This window comes from Drosophila albomicans, chromosome 2L (genome assembly GCF_009650485.2).
Source record: "Drosophila albomicans strain 15112-1751.03 chromosome 2L, ASM965048v2, whole genome shotgun sequence".
Taxonomy (NCBI): Eukaryota; Metazoa; Arthropoda; class Insecta; order Diptera; family Drosophilidae; genus Drosophila; species Drosophila albomicans.
In genome coordinates this window covers 26778922-26795252 of record NC_047628.2, presented here as the reverse complement: position 1 = coordinate 26795252, position 16331 = coordinate 26778922, and the positions used below count along the sequence as shown (strand labels likewise).

Genomic DNA, 16331 nt, shown 5'->3' with positions numbered 1-16331 from the left:
TTAGGTCTTTACTGATAGATCCACAAATATTTTAAATAATTTTCAAAAATAAATAGATTTTATAACTTCATTTCATTTAGTATTTACTTTAATTATAACTAACCTTTTAAATAATAATAATAATAAAATAAGCATATTCACTATATCTCATCACTTTTCTACTAAACCTATATTAAAAGCTTTTATTAGATTTAGTTCTCAAAGTCCAAAAGAAGCACAATTAAAAATAACTTTCGTTTAAAATATAAAAATAATATTCATAATAATTTCTTTGATCAATTGTTCAATTTTCTTTTTCAGATTCAACTAAATTCAAATCATTCTAATTGTATGTAATTTCCTTTGCTTTTGACACTTTTCTTTATAAGATTTTTTATTATTAATCGTTATGTGTAACAACTTTTCTTTGTTTCTAAATCCATATTAACGATTTTGAATTAAATATTATTAATGCCATATTTAGAACTATTATTTGTTGTTCAAATAAAATAAAAATGATATATGCATATATTTAAAGTTTGTTTCAAATTGAACTAAGTTTTAATCTAGCTTTCTAAAATACGAACTTATTTCTAAATACTCTTTTAATTTCTCATCGTATTCATTTCCTTATTAAAGGCAATTTTTAAGATACAAATTAATATTTTTCTAGCTTGCCAAATTCGAAAGCATACTTATGTTAACATCTTTAGAAGCATTTCCTCTGAATACATTCTATAAAATGCTTTCTGCTCTATATATTTCGAAAGCTTCCTTCAACTTTTGCCTCAAAAATTAATAATATTCAATCATAATTAATTTATAACAGAATTTTGATAAGTTTTCTCTCTATAAAACTTTGTTGCAATCAAAAATCTATATTTAATATGCTCCCAGAATAAATTAATTGACAAATTTCGAATATTCTATTGTTATGAATTCGAAATATTTTCACATTAAATAGAAATAAACTAGAATACTCGCTGCATATATCATCGGTTAATAGTTTATGGGTTAAAGTGTAATAAAAAGTTAGAAACAGTTCATAAAGCACACAAGCTTTCTTTCTCTTTCTGACTACCTCTCATATAATTATGTAAAATGTTGTCTCGTATCTGTGCGTAAAATAATTTTTATTGTCGTGCCCGGCAAACAAAATCATAAACTGGAATTTAATTTTTATGACTGTGGCTATTAAAAATAAATTCTAAAGTTTTTGGTATCAGTGTGCGAATGCCTTTGGAAATTCATTCATATATTTTTCCACTTTTTCACTCTGGAGTCGGAGCGTTGCATTCATTTGAACGCCACTTGCGCATGCAACTGATATGCCCGAGTCTCCAGCCTGCAGCCTGCAGCATTCAGTTGCAGCCCCCAAGACAACGAGAACGACAATGTTGAATGCACGCTTACAATGGAAGAAAGACTACTGAAGAGTAACTACCAATTAGGCGGGTAGCGGCAGCAATTTCAATTAAAGGAATTAATTGCGTGGCAGTTTGAAGTACTCCAAAGAGAGAGGAAGAGAGAGAGTTAAGAGACGTGGCAACACTTTTGGCAGCGATAAGCGCCACTTATCTAAATACATATTTACTTTTTGCACGCTGCGACAGCTTTATTGTTCGCCTCAAAGTATGCAAAAAGCAGAGAGAGAGAAAGCAAAGAACGAACCCGCATTGTCAACACGGAAATGTTGAGAATACTTTCCGTGCTGAAGGTGTGGCAAATGCAGCAGCTTGCGATTTTTATCGCATTTCACGCAGCTTGACAGGCGCCAGCAACACTGACAACACACACAACTTTTTTAAACGCCGATGCCACCGACACAAAGCCCTTTTCCGCTTCCGCTGTGCGTTTGTGTGTGTGTGGAAGCTGTCGAAAGCTGCTTTCGGCAGACGCAGCAAACAACTTTGAATTTTGTTTGAAACTGTTGAAACCGAAACAAATTGTACAATAGCTAAAAAAACGTAAAACCAAACGACGACAGGCTAATTAGTTTGCCACACAGAGATTTTTCAGATCAAAGAGCAGCCAATCTAAGATAAACATTAAGAACTGCAACTAAACAATAGATACAAAGAATATATATTGATTGTACAATTCTAGGTGGCAAGTGAGTTGGATCGCGCAGATCATAAAATTAGTCAATCGACTCGAAACGGTTTCTCATCAAGAAATGCCAACAAATCAATGGACAGACACAGAATGGGAGCACATAAAATGGAAATGTATTTTACGATCGAGTAAAACTTTTGTGTGGCTACTAAGCTGAAAGCATTTGCTGACTCATAAAGGTGTGAGTGTGTGTGTTTGTGTGTGGGAAAATGTAGGTGAATTTCCACGTGTAAATGCGCATGTAAAGTGTCACTTCAACTCGCTCAATATTTGATTGAGCCACCTACGAAAAATGCAAACGTTCTCCCAACAGACTGTCAGATGCAGATGCAGAGATGCAGATACCCAGTATGCAGATGCAGATGCAGCTACAATGTGGAGACGCGACATTGGCGCATTATAAAAATGTTTTACGATTGCCGGCACCAAAGACAACGTTGCGACCCAAGCAATATAAAAAACAAGTAAGAAAGTCGAGGGTGATCAACTGTGAGATACCCGCTACGTATTTTGAATAAAAGCAAAACAGTGCGGTATTAATTTTAAAATATGCCAAATGGCTATATTCGGTATATTTATATAGTATTTTATTCAAAGTATAGCATATAATACAAAATATACCGAATTAATATACTGAAAATATACCAACTATATACCAAAAAGTATATTTGGTCTATTGATATATCCTAGATTGAAAAATATACCGAATTAATATACTGTAAAATACTAAAAATATACCAAAAGTTATATTTGGTATATTGATATAATACTACATTAAATATATACCGTATAGTGCAAAATAAAACAAATTAATATGCACAAAAAATACTAAAAATTTGCAAAAGTCAATATTAGGTGAACTTATATAGTACTACCATTAAAATATACCATATAATGTAAAATATACCTATTCATTTGGTACTGCAAAATACTAAAATTATATATCATAGGTAATATTTGGTATATGGATACAGTACTACACACCAAATATATCACAGAAGCTAAATATACCAGATCAATATACTGTAAAATACTAAAAAGTATGTCATAGTTCATATTTGGTATACAGATACAGTACTATACACCAAATATACCATAGAAGGAAAAAAAACCAGATTGTAAGCCATAGTAAGTAGGCTTTTTTAACTATACAAAAGTATTTCTTAAAGAACTTCAACAATTTTTAACTGATCGAACAGCCAGATATGGCTATACTGTCTCAGCTGTTGACGCTGATCAACAATATATATACTTTATGGGGTCGGAAATGCAAGCACAAATTTATAATACCCTTCTACCCTTTGCTTAGTGGGTATAAAAACACAGAGAGAGTGAACAAAGAAGAACAGTGCAAAGCGGAGAACAACTTGGAAGTAAAGCGAGTTTTACGATGTTGTCGTGAGGCAGCGAGAGTGAGCGAGATAGCGATAGCGAGGGGTCACTTTGCATGCGAGTCAACTGGCGTTGCATTAAGCAAAACGACGGCGACGTCTGGACATGAGCGTGAACACATGAATAGCTGCCGGCAGCTTAATGGATATGGATATGGATATGCTACACCAACAAATAATAAATAACAACAAGAGCAACTACAACAACATCGTGGCACGCACAAATGGAGCGTCTATATCCACAATATGTATATTGCTTTGTTATACACTGCTTCCAAGTTATATTAACTTTGTGGATGCGTATGCAACAGCCAAGATTGATGGCATTTACTATTTGCATAGCGAGTTTTTATGCTCATCAGTTTCAATCAATTACTAAGACAGTTTTCTAGTATTTTAAAAGTTTTCAACAAATAAGTTATAGTTTGCTTTGGTAAAAAAAACTAAAGCCTTGGATTTTGAAGTGTTCTCGACTGTGAGATACTCGCTACCCATTTTCAGTGTGGTAATATTCTTAATATATACCAAATTAATATAATAAAAATATACTAAAATAAACCTAAATCTATGTTTATCGATATACTATTATTTAAAACGATACTCCTATTTAAAACATACCACACAAAAGTACTAACTTTTAAACAATGCTATATTTGATATATTGATATACTACTACATTAAAAATATACTATACAGAACCAAATATGCCAAAATACGCGACCGTAGCATTTCTCTTTATAACATTATTTGCAATTTTTAATACTCCCCAATTGAAATTCTCGCTGGCAGCGTATTGAAAGTTTCGTTTAAGTTCACTTCATTATATTCCCCTTTTGTTTTTTGGTTATTTTGCATGGCATTTTTTCAATTTCATTATCAAGTTTTATGCGATGCGCCGCAGATCGGTTTACTTAAGCAGAGGACGACATGCGCTATATAAACTGAGAGCGAGAGACAGAGAGAGAGGGAGAGAGAGAGCGAGAGAATAGGTCTTTTGTGTTGACCTTTGTGACTCGACTCGTCTGAGCATCGACGACTTCGAATCGAACGCTTGCAACTTATTCTGATTGTCCACTGAAGTGACAGAGAAGAGAGTAATTATCGTGCTATCGATGAGCTATCGAATATATATAGTGAATCCGAATCGGACTCACAAATGGACTGTTGTATAGAAGGTGACTCTCCAACATTGAGACCGAACTTGAGGGCAACGGTGAACTGGGCATCAATGATGAAATTCAGATTGTGTTTAAGCCACATCCCACAGAGATGTCAACGGATAATTAAGTGATACACTACATCAAAACAAATGCAAATGTGACCGATGTAGATCATTTCTCTCAGTCCTCACAATTGTTGGAGCTTTGTGAATTTTCGTATCATTTCAATAGCATTCGCATCTTTAAGCAAGGCATTTGACTTTCTTTTTATCAAGTAGATTAATTTTTACTAAGTTTTCTATTGACTGAATTAATATTTTCTTTATTTTCAGCTTACAAGTAAGTTTAAGATTTTCTTTAATTGTCGGTTGCAAACTAAGTCCAAAAATCTTTCCGATTACTTTCGAAGCTCATCACTTTTTAACACTGACTATACCTCGATGACGTCATACCGCCAGAGGAAAGTTTCATTGCTCGAATGTGAGATATCACAAATATATAGAATATATCACACTGTCCATTTGTCCCCTTCACTCTGTGTGTGAGAATGTGTGTGTGCCCGCATCTCTACTTTGTGCTTTTTTCTCCCCCCCATCCTTCAGCTTGAAGGCATTTAATTGAATATTGCGGCTGACCAACTGGCGGCTCAACGACAAAGTCGACTGAGTCCAACTTCGAGCTCTCTCTCTGTCGTGGCAACTCCGGCCTGTGGCCAGTCCGGCAACGATTCTTCTCCATGTCCGGCGGGATTCGTGTTCGAACCGAGTCCGTGGCTTTGTCATAACCACAGCGACAAGCAAGCGTAGTGAAGAGGCAAACGAATCGAAGGCAACTTTAACTTCACAGAACAGTAAAATTGAATTGTTGTAGCCACAACAGCTGTACAAAAACTCAGCAAACTCTTTGGCTGTTTAATTGGTCTTTGATTTCAATATACGGATTAATATTGCAAATGATGTCATGAGTTGACACATCAGCAACAACAGCAGCAGCGAACACGCCTTTTCGCTGTGCTATTCAAATTTCAGTAGGCAGAAATGATTGATGAAATTAAAAAGGAAATTGAACATGAACTACTTTGTAGCACTTCTTTTGAAATGGAAATAGAGCTAGTAAAAGTCAACTTAAGTATGAATAAGAATACGAATTATATTCAGATGAATTTTGTTTAGTCATACAATAAATCATATAAGCTATTTGGAAATGTATTATATGTTTCTTTTATTTCAATGAACTAGTGAAACAGAGGCAACCATTTTCTTTTGTTATTATCAGTATTTGCTAAAAAATATTGAATTACCCAAATTCAAGTAACTGTTGAATTATTTAAACATAAAATGCATTAAGCTGTTGTAACTAAATGTTGCCTTGAAGCTGTGTTCATAATAGTATTGTTTAATGGTTAAGTCGTAAACACTGCTATTTCAATGTACATAGCTATAGGTTCATATACTTAATTTGACATTCAAGTTTTCAGCGAATCAAATGGTTTCCACTTCATTTTTGTTCTTTATATTTAACACATGTTAAGGATTTGGACGTGAATAACATATCTAAATGCCAATTAATTGATAATTGAAGTTCTACATTATTTAATTAATATGACATTTAAATATAAATGTCTAAATCTTTAACACGTGTTTCAATTTCATTTTTGATTTATCATCACCATGTTTACCTCCTTAACATTAACTGCAATTTCACTTCTGTTGCATTTATCAATTGAATTTGTTGCATTTAAATGTTGACATCAAAATATTCTACTACTATTTCAGTTTAATTTTTGATTTACTAACACTCAAAAATCAGTTAACAATAACAAGAATTTCGCTGTTCTTGCATTTATCTATTAATTGGCATTCCAACGTTGTTGTCTAAAACTTCTTTCAATTTAATTGATCACCTAAATATCTGTTCACATTAACTAGAATTTTGCTGCTATTTCATTTATGCATTAATTTGTCAGTTATATAATAACATCTTAGTTTTCCACACTTGTTTCAAATTAATTTCTAATTTATGTTACTACATTCTAGGAATCAATTTACATTATCAATTAAAAAGTACCAGCTAAGAATAAGTTGAAATTAATAGAGAACATATCGATTGCTTGTTCAATTTGAAGCAAGAAATTTATCGTGTACTACAAGCAATACAAATAAATCTAATTCGAGTTCTTTCCTTCATTTAGAGAGCGTGTAATTTATGTGTATGGGAATCGAGTTGTTGTTTTCATTTCAATGAAATAAACTTCTCATAAAACTATTATTCATATGCTCAAGTACACAACGAGAATTTGCTTTGCAGAATAAATAACAACAGCAGCAACCACAGCAGCAGCAGCCACCGCAACAGCAACAGCAACTCGAATGTAGTTGCAACCTTAACTTTCCTCTTAATGGCAAGCCAAAAGTGCTCAGCACTTTTACAACAAGAGCGATTGTTGTTGTTGTTGCTGGTTGCACACAAAAGGAACGATAACAACGATAACATTTTAGCACATAAATTACAAATTCATGAAAAATTTTACGCTCGTGTTTTGCAGTTTTTGCGAGTATGTGTGTGTGTGTGTATTTTATTTTTCGTTGCTTTTGTTTGGTTTGCTGTTTTTGGCGGCAAACGCATTGCATGTTGCCGCTGGCATTTATGTTGCTCGCCCGGCAGCAACATGCATATAGACCGACAGATATCGCGCATGGTTGCTATTGAGTAGCGGGGGTAGAGGAAGGGGAAGCGAGAGGTTAGGCTTCGCCTTAGTTGTCCGCAAAAGGTGGCACCAAAGGTGCAGTGCGGTCAATGCGTTATTTGCAATTCATTGCTGCCAGCAAATGGGGTTTGCAACTGTGACACAACAACAGCAATAGCAAGCTGCAACATCGAGCTGCAACATGCAGCACGCTGGCGGCATCTGTTTAGTCAGCAGTCAGCCACATGTGAGTTTTCTTTCCATTCCATTTGTCCATTTCCCTATCTCTCTTTTTTTTTTTGTCAATATGGCTTCATTTCTATGCCACATTGCAAGCAATTTAAATGTTAATCAATTGCTGGGCGCACTAAAATATCCGGGTTGTGTCTGACAAATGAAATAATAACCATAGTCGGTAGCAAATAAACAGACAGCGCACTGTGTAAACGGCGCACGCGGAATTTAAATCAAAATAAATAGAGCTAGTCAGAGTGAAAGAGAGTGTGCTCGACTAGAAGATACTAGTTAAAGTTACAAATAATTTTAAAATAAATAGAATTTATCTATTCAACCATGAATTTGAATTAGTTCTAACTTAACTGACTTATTTGCCATCGTTTAACTAAGTAAAGAAAGAAAGAGAGTTTGCTTCACTAAAAGATACGCGACTGCAAATTATAAGGATTGGTATATTTTGCAATCTATGGTATATTTTAAATACGCTACTGCAAATTATAAGAATTGGTATATTTTGCAATATACGGTATATTTTAAATAGGCTACTATAACAATACATAAAATATTATATAATTATTTTGAGGTATATTAATTTGGAATATTTTAAAATTAATACCGCACTATTTGAATGGAAGAAACCTAACAATAAAAACTTTTCTGAAAAAAGAGAGTTTGCTCCACTAAAAGATACGCATCTGGAAATTGTAAGGATTGGTATATTTTAAATCCACTACTAAATCAATATACCAAAAATAGCAGTTTTAGCACTTTTGTGGTATATTAATTTGGAATATTTAAAAATTAATGCCAAACTCTTTTGCCTTAGGGAGCGGTTAAGAAGTTCAAACTGTATGAATGGAATGGAAGTAACCTAACAATACAATTCTTTAACATAGAAACTTTTAAACTATATTAAGAACTATTCTGCTTCAAATAAAATACTTCGTTTGAAAATATTTTACTTCATTTTTGAAATTGTATGGCAATATAGAATTTTACTAAGCAACTAAGTTAACACGACATTTTTCTTGTATTGTAATCAAAAAGAATATTTTCATTAATTTAATTTGTATTTAAAATAACCGCAACCTAACAACACAATTTTTCAGCAGTATGACTTTAAATTATATTCAGAATTCAGCATCTTTTTTTACTCTAATGAAATGAATTACCATATATATTTTGCATTTAATTGCCATGTACAATTTGAAAAAGTTTACTCTACTTTTTCTATTACAAATTTTCGGCATGAATTTATCAACTTTTTCTGTCATGAGTCACCGTAACATTTCCTCCCTTTTAACCGTTTTGACTACTAGGTATGGAAAACGCGATTGGACGATTTGTTTGCTTGTTTTGGGCAAACGAAAGTTTTCACAGTGAGCGAAGAATGAAAAGTTATGACGGCATCATTCTGTGCTTTGCTGTGCTGTGCTGTGTTTTGTCGCCACGAGACGCAAAAGCAACACGTTGCATTTTTTCACACTGTTGATTTTTGGGCCAACTCAACAACAACAACAACAACTGCGACATTTTGTGGCAAAGAGTTTTGATTTATGCCTGCCTGAGAATTTGCTTAGCTGCAAGCGGACAACGGCTGGCAACTTAATCTGCGCATCAAGCGAAAATATTTACGCACGAAAAAAATGCAACAAAATGGGGCAGCAGCTAAAATGAACAACGCAGCCTGCAAAAGTCTTGAAGTCCTGGAAATGGAAAAAGACAAACGACAAACGACGAAACGAGAAAAAGAGAAAGAGAGATAAAAAAGGGAGCCAAGACAAGCCAAGCAAGAAAATGATGAAAAAATTCCATAGCTAAAATTGCATTATGTCGATTTTGTGGATTTCTCATCATCTCATCGCTGCAACTTAATGCAAAAACAGACTGAAAGAATACATAGATAAAAAGATAGATATAGAGCAGAGTGGGAGGGAAATGGAGACTGCAAATAAATAGTCTGAAGCTGCTCGCCTGCAAGTGGCTTAAGCTAAGAAACCTCACCACTGCTTCTTAGTTCCCCCTGAAGCTATAAGAAATGCCAACATTGGTCGACAGTCCATAAAAACTTTGCTATTTTTTTTTTGCATACCATAGATGAACTCTAAGCTATTGTTGTTGTTGCTGCTGCTGTTGCGCCTGATGCTGCTGAGCTGCTTGGTAGAACAAACAAGAAGAATTTAAAAGACTTTTATTGGTTTAAGCTGCAGGCGGCTGCTGCCAGAAGCAGGTGCTACTGAAATCCCCATGAATATTGTGTTGAATGGAAAATGAGAGACTCGAATTTGTGTGCAGCTAAACACAAATTAGGCTTGTCAATATTTCGAGAAGGATTGGCAAGAAGTTGCACACCGAATTTTACGACAATTTCAAAAGAAATACTCTGATTGCATATATAAATTAAATAAATAAAGAAAGTGGAAAAATATTGTCTAACACAGATTATAGACAATAATCAAAACCTTTTCACTTAAGGGAGAAGAAATTAACTTATTTAAATTTACTTTATTAATTAACACAAAAAAATTGAACTCAGATTTAAATAAAATTCGTATTTTTAACAGTTCGAAGAACATTAAATGAAATCGATGACTATTTCAAATGATTTTAGTTCGAATTTTAATAAAAAATTTCAATTTGAAACAGTTTGAAGATCCTCGCAATATTTAAATAAAATCTTCAATATTTTAAGTTAATCAATTATCCAATAATAGCTACAGATTTTAATAAAATTTGTATTTTTAACAGTTCAAAAGTCCTCAATATTCAGATGATATCGATTACTAAATCAAATAAACTCATATCGAAGTTGAATAAAATTCGTTCAATAGTGATATAATGAAAATCGAATTATTATAAAAATCCTAGTTTGAAAATTCATTCTTTTTGACTAATTTACCAATAAAAACTTAATATTTGCGAGTAAGAATCGAAATTCAAATTAAATATAATTTGAATATTTATTCCTAAAAAACATTTAACAACACAATCTGGTTTATAAATGTTATTACAAAAAATCTATTTATCCTCAAAATAAACTAATTTGGTTATTAAATAGTGAGTAATTAACTCAACAACTAAAATTTATACAAAATTCGTATTTTTAACAGTTCAAAGATCCTTATTCGAATTATTAGAAAATTCCTATTTTTAAAATTCATTCATTTTGACTAATTTACCAATAAAAACTTAATTATCTGGTTTAACAATTTTATAACAATAAATCTATTTATCTTCTTCATCTTTAAATAGTGAGTAATTAACACAATTTCATTCAACTAAAATTGATACAAAATTTGTAAGTTGAAAGATCCTCTTTACACTCTCTGTATTCAAATGAACTCAAACACGTTTCATTTTCGCATTTTTCCCACCGTCTGTTTGGATGCTGTTCAAAGCACTCCCATTGGAGTCGTTATTTGTCAAAAGGTCAAAGAGCGATGGCATTTTTCTTTTACACCTTTTGCCATATTATTTTCTATTCAACTCCAATATCAGCGAGTATATCATTTTGCCAGCGTGTGCTAGAACCCTTTGGCTAATAAATTTGTGCCCCCTCAAAAAAAAAACTGAAATAAAAAAAACTTTGCACACTTTAATATTGTTGTTCCGGGCATTATTTCTCCTTTTGTTGTTGTTGTTTATCTGGGCATACGGCTGGGCCGGGCCGAGTCAAAGACAGAGCTGCTGGGCGTGTTTTTAATTGCCGGGACAATTAAAAACAATTTTGCAGGCACCCAGAGAGAGAGAGCGGCGCAATAAATTTAATTGGCCGCAGTTACGCCCCTAAAATGTGACGCCTACTTTAGCTGACTTTTGTTTGGCTTACGTTCTCGCCTCGCACTCCTTTGCTTTGTCCTTCAACTTTGCTCCCCATTCTCGTGCTTCTCTGCTGTTGTCTCCATGCCCATTTCCAGCTTCATCTCCGGCTATGAACTGAGTACTGAAACGTCGTCGTCTCCGGTTCTTTGGCAGCCATTTTCACACCTACTGACAAGGTGTCTGTGAAGCGGAGGGGGGGCGCGGAGCAATTTATGCGGCTGTCAAATGCAACCCTGCTTGATTTTTATTGGCAGCAAGCACGCAGCCCCTCACAGACTTCTTCGTTTTCCCCCTCCCCCTTGGCTTTTCGGGTAATTGCATTGAGCACATAAATCAATTGAATTGCATTTTCATGCGACAAGTTTTCGGCCAACCCTCATGGACCAAGGGCTGTGCAAGTGAAAGCCAAAAGTAGTTTTTCTTTAGAGCTGTCTTTCATCGTTTTTTTCCTTCTCGCTTCTCCTCCTTCCCGCCTCCCGCTGTGAAACCCTTTCGAGCGCAGCATAATCAATTGAAATTGCATGCAATGCGTCATCAGCACGCCAAAGTCAAAGCCAACACTAAAAGCAAAATGGATGAGAAAGTCCTTCTACTCCTTTCACAGTCACAATAATCCCCTCTCTCTCTCTCTCTCTCTTGCTCTCCCTTACTTTCTCTCTTTCTAGCACACTAGTTCCATTAGTTTTGGCTTGTGGTTTGGCCCCGTTTTTCGCAAAAATTTGAGCTTCTCTGCACGTAAAAAGATTATCAGAACTTCGTTTATTGGTTATCAAATTAAATGATTAATGTTTGCTGGTTTTTCCTTCCTTTTTCCTCCATTTCTGCTGACTCTACGAAAATGTCAGCAACAGTTTTTCACAGTTCAAATGTTTTGCTTCTTCTGCTTGTTATTTTTATTCATTTTTCCCTCCTCTTGTCGTTTGCTGTTTGTATTTGAATCAAATTGTTGAGCATTTTATTGAGAAAGTTTTGCGGGCGACTTTTGTGGCTCTTAACGCTCTGCTGATTTGCTGTTGCTGCTTCTGCTGCTGCTGCTGCTTCTATAGCACTCTGTTGCTGTCTGTGCTGGCAATTGGAGGCGGCAAACTCATATTTTACATATTTTGAATATGAAATTCGCAACGACAGTTTGTGCCAGAGGCAATTTTGCCATATTGAAGTCAACAAGTGCCACGAGCCGAGCATTAGATGCCACTTCTGTGTGGGACAGCGGAATAAATTAAGTTCCTGAGCGAATATAGTGTAATATATTTTATATAACTAAGTATTCCAGCTTGACATCCACAAGTTCCACAAGGAATCAACATATGCTTCACATGGAAACTTCAATAAAATCGATAAAGAAACAATTGTTGGCAACTTTTTTATTTAAAAACTTAACATCCACAAGTTTCACATGGAATCCACATATGTTCCACATAAATATTTTAACAAAATGTACAAGAAAAACAGTTTTTCGACAACTTTCTTATTTTTAAGCTTAACATCCACAAGTTCCACATGGAATCCACATATGTTCCACATGGACATTTGATTGAAACATCTACCCAAGAGCATATGTGGCGCTTTTTGTGCAAAGTTCTTTGATTTAAGCACAATCCATATACAATCCACTTGGGTTCCACAGCTATTTTAACACTAGTTTCATCAATTTATGGAATATTTGACTACGAAATGCTTCTCCCACATGCCTTGCTGCAACATTTCAGTGTTATATAGAAAAATCTCACTATGTTGCCAAGTACATGCATTCCACACTCAATCCACATGCTTTGCACAACAAAATTTAAAGTCATTTACTTGACTTTTGACTTTGCATCACAATGTTGCAATAGAAATCGTTGTATTTTAAAGCACATTTCGCCCAAGTGTGCCAAACAATTTGTGTTGACTTGTGTAACTAACGCAACCCGCATGCACAGCATATGATCCACAGCCCATTAATCAGTCGGGGCATCCAAACAAAAGTATAACTCATCAACGCACAAATTACAAAGACAAACGATGACTGACACGGCCAGCGGCAGAGGCGAAGTTGCAACGTCAGCCTCACACACTTTTTGCCACCACTTAGTATCCACAATCCACACACACGCACACTCACACACACTCCGAGTATGGACACCCAGTATGGCAGTCAGGGTTTTTGTTAATTAAACAAATGCCGCAGTGACATGTTCACATCAGGATGATGACTGGCGTTTGGCGTATTGCTGAGTGCAACGTCGTTTTGCGGTTATGCATCTGCATGGCCCCGAGATCACAATGGAGATGGATATAGCGAATGGTGAATGGCGAATGGAGATGAGAGAGCTTCGAGGTTGGCAGGCAATGCGACTCGGTTTTTGGCATTCCAGTTGACAAACAACGAACGTAAAACTGGTAGCGGAGGCGCCACCGATTCCATTCGGGCTCCGCATGCAATTTAATTTATTTCAATTGCAGCAGAATTATTACGACGGGCGACAAAGTGCCGTTATTCTGCGCCACCACAACAATTTGTGAGAGCACAAGAGTGTGTGCGAGTGTGTGTACTTTATTTGTTGCATGCAACATCTCTGCGTCGGGTCGACGCTTCATAAACAAATTCTCAGCGCGAAGAAACCAAACGCAGTAAGCGTCAATTTCAATTAAACAGACGCGTGGCTCGCTGCCAATGATCATCGTCATCATTATGATTGCTTATGATTATGATGACGATGATGATGATGATGATGTTAAGCCTCCCTCTGTGTATGTTTTGTTATCTTTGCCGCAGACGCCACTGCGTCAAAACTCGCGCCCAACTTGCAACTAAGCGGTTCAAACTCGGTGGCAGCGGTTACCCAAAAACTCACTCTGCAGTCCGAACGAACGTTGCATGAGATTTGCCATGGAACAGTAGCTTACTAACATGGCGGAAAATCGAAATTTTCACAATTTCCCAGTTACCCTGTTTACAGCCGAGGGTGCCACATTATGCCCTCGTGGAAAATGACGATAGTTGGCAAAGGGAACTAGGGAGAGAACTTGAAACAACGCAGTAAACAAAGGAGAAAACTCGTTGCCTTAAATTGATTTCATAAATTTGTATCAACATTTAAATTAGAATATAGATTGCCGAAATAGATTGGGAAATTGCATAAAAGCTGAACATGTGAAACATTTCTGAATTTTGGAAATATATAGAAATAAAATTTACTATTATTTGTGATAATCTGTTATGCTTCTAACCACAAAAAAATCTACCTTTCAACTGTTTAAGAAAATTTTAATGAAATGTACAAAACTATTAATATATTTCAACAACAAAATCTATTCAAAAACAACTTCAACTATTGAAGAAATTGTTTAATCAAATGACAATAAATGTTCACAAAATAATATACCTAAACACCTCGAAACTGTTCAACTGTTTAATAAATTATGTAATGATATTTTTAATTTATTAATTTTGTAATCAAGTTCAACAGAATAATCTGTCCAAAAACAACTTCAACTCTTTAATGAAATGCATAATAATTATTATTCTATTGCAACAATAAAATGTATCCAAAAACAACTTCAACTATTCAAGAAATTTTTTAAACAAAATGACAATCAATTTCCACAAAATAATCTACCTGAACAACTCGAAACCTTTCCACTGTTTAAGAAATTGTGTAATGAAATTATTAATCTATTAATTTTGTAATTAAGTTGAATTCAATTGCTTAAGAAATTGTTTAATGAAATGCAACAACTTTGTGCAGCTTAATGTACTAATAAGGATTAATCTATTTCAGCAAAAAAATCTATTCAAAAACAACTTCAACTATTCAAGAAATTATTTAATAAAAATTACAATTCATTTCCACAAAATAAGCTACCTAAACAAATCGAAACTGTTCAACTGTAATCTATTAATTTTGTAATCAAGTTCAACAATATAATCTGTCCAAAAACAACTTGAACTGTTTAAGAAATTGTTCAATGAAATGCATAATTGGCATTTCGAGATAAGCATCGAAATGCTTGCGAACTTCAATGAATAATAATTAATTCATTATGCCATAAACCGCTTAAAGCAGTTGACTTAAATAGCGCAATGAAGTGTCTGCTGATGAAGTTGTTTAAATTGAATTTATTTTTTTCTTTTTTCAATTACGCTTTCACTTTTGTGGAACACGGTGCAGCAGAATGTCAGGCAGCAACATCAGCAGCAACTGTAAATGGAGTTCAATCTTTAATGTGGCCATAACGAACTGCACTTGGCCCAAAAGACCGCAGCAGACTTTTGCAATGCCATTTTCGCCATGGGTGGCGACCAGATTCAGTTGCATTTGATTTTAAGCTTTTAAGCATTATTGTTGTGGTTACTGAACACGCGAATTCCGTTGTTGTTGTTGTTGCTGTTGCTGTTTCTGGTTGCACAGTGCCGCAGAGTTTCAAGTGTAAATTAATTTATGAGGCATGCGGCGTCAACGTTTGGCGCCGCACACTATGCGACTAGGGTCATGTTGTAGTCATCCGCATTGCACCCCCCACTTCACTACTCCCTCGCTATACACACACATTTTAGTGGTGCCCCCGTTGGATTTTGCCATTTTGGCCATTCGCCATTTGAAATGTCAACCAAAGTGTGAAATTTCATATTGAATGACGCCGTTTTGGCTGCGCGACAAATGAAGCTGACCAAAGCGCAATGCATAATTGACGAACAGACTCCGACCCGACCCCCGCACATAAAATATGAATGCATTTTGAATGTACTCTCTCCACTTACCTTTCAATGTGCCAACGATGAGCAGCACGGCAACGAAATGGAAGCAGGCAAACATTTTGTTCACTGGCATCAACGAACGAAAAAAACACGTGAAATCTGCAAAGAAACCGAAGAACAACAATGTCCAAATTAGAGAAGGAAATTCAAATGCGAGATAGTCGAATAATTGTTTTTGTGTCGCTGCCACGCCCAAAGAC

At 35.0% G+C, this 16331-nt stretch overlaps 1 protein-coding gene across 3 annotated transcripts in view; it reads right to left on the bottom strand.

The window, feature by feature from the left end:
* The window catches only part of LOC117563956 (uncharacterized), a 107023-nt gene that overhangs the window by 72493 nt on the left and 18199 nt on the right, over window positions 1-16331 (bottom strand). For all 3 annotated transcript variants that reach the window (XM_034242529.2, XM_034242532.2, XM_034242530.2), the window contains exon 2: window positions 16135-16230. In XM_034242529.2, the coding sequence (XP_034098420.1) occupies window positions 16135-16204 (70 nt within the window). In that variant the 5' untranslated portion in view covers window positions 16205-16230. The remainder of the gene's footprint in view (window positions 1-16134; window positions 16231-16331) is intronic.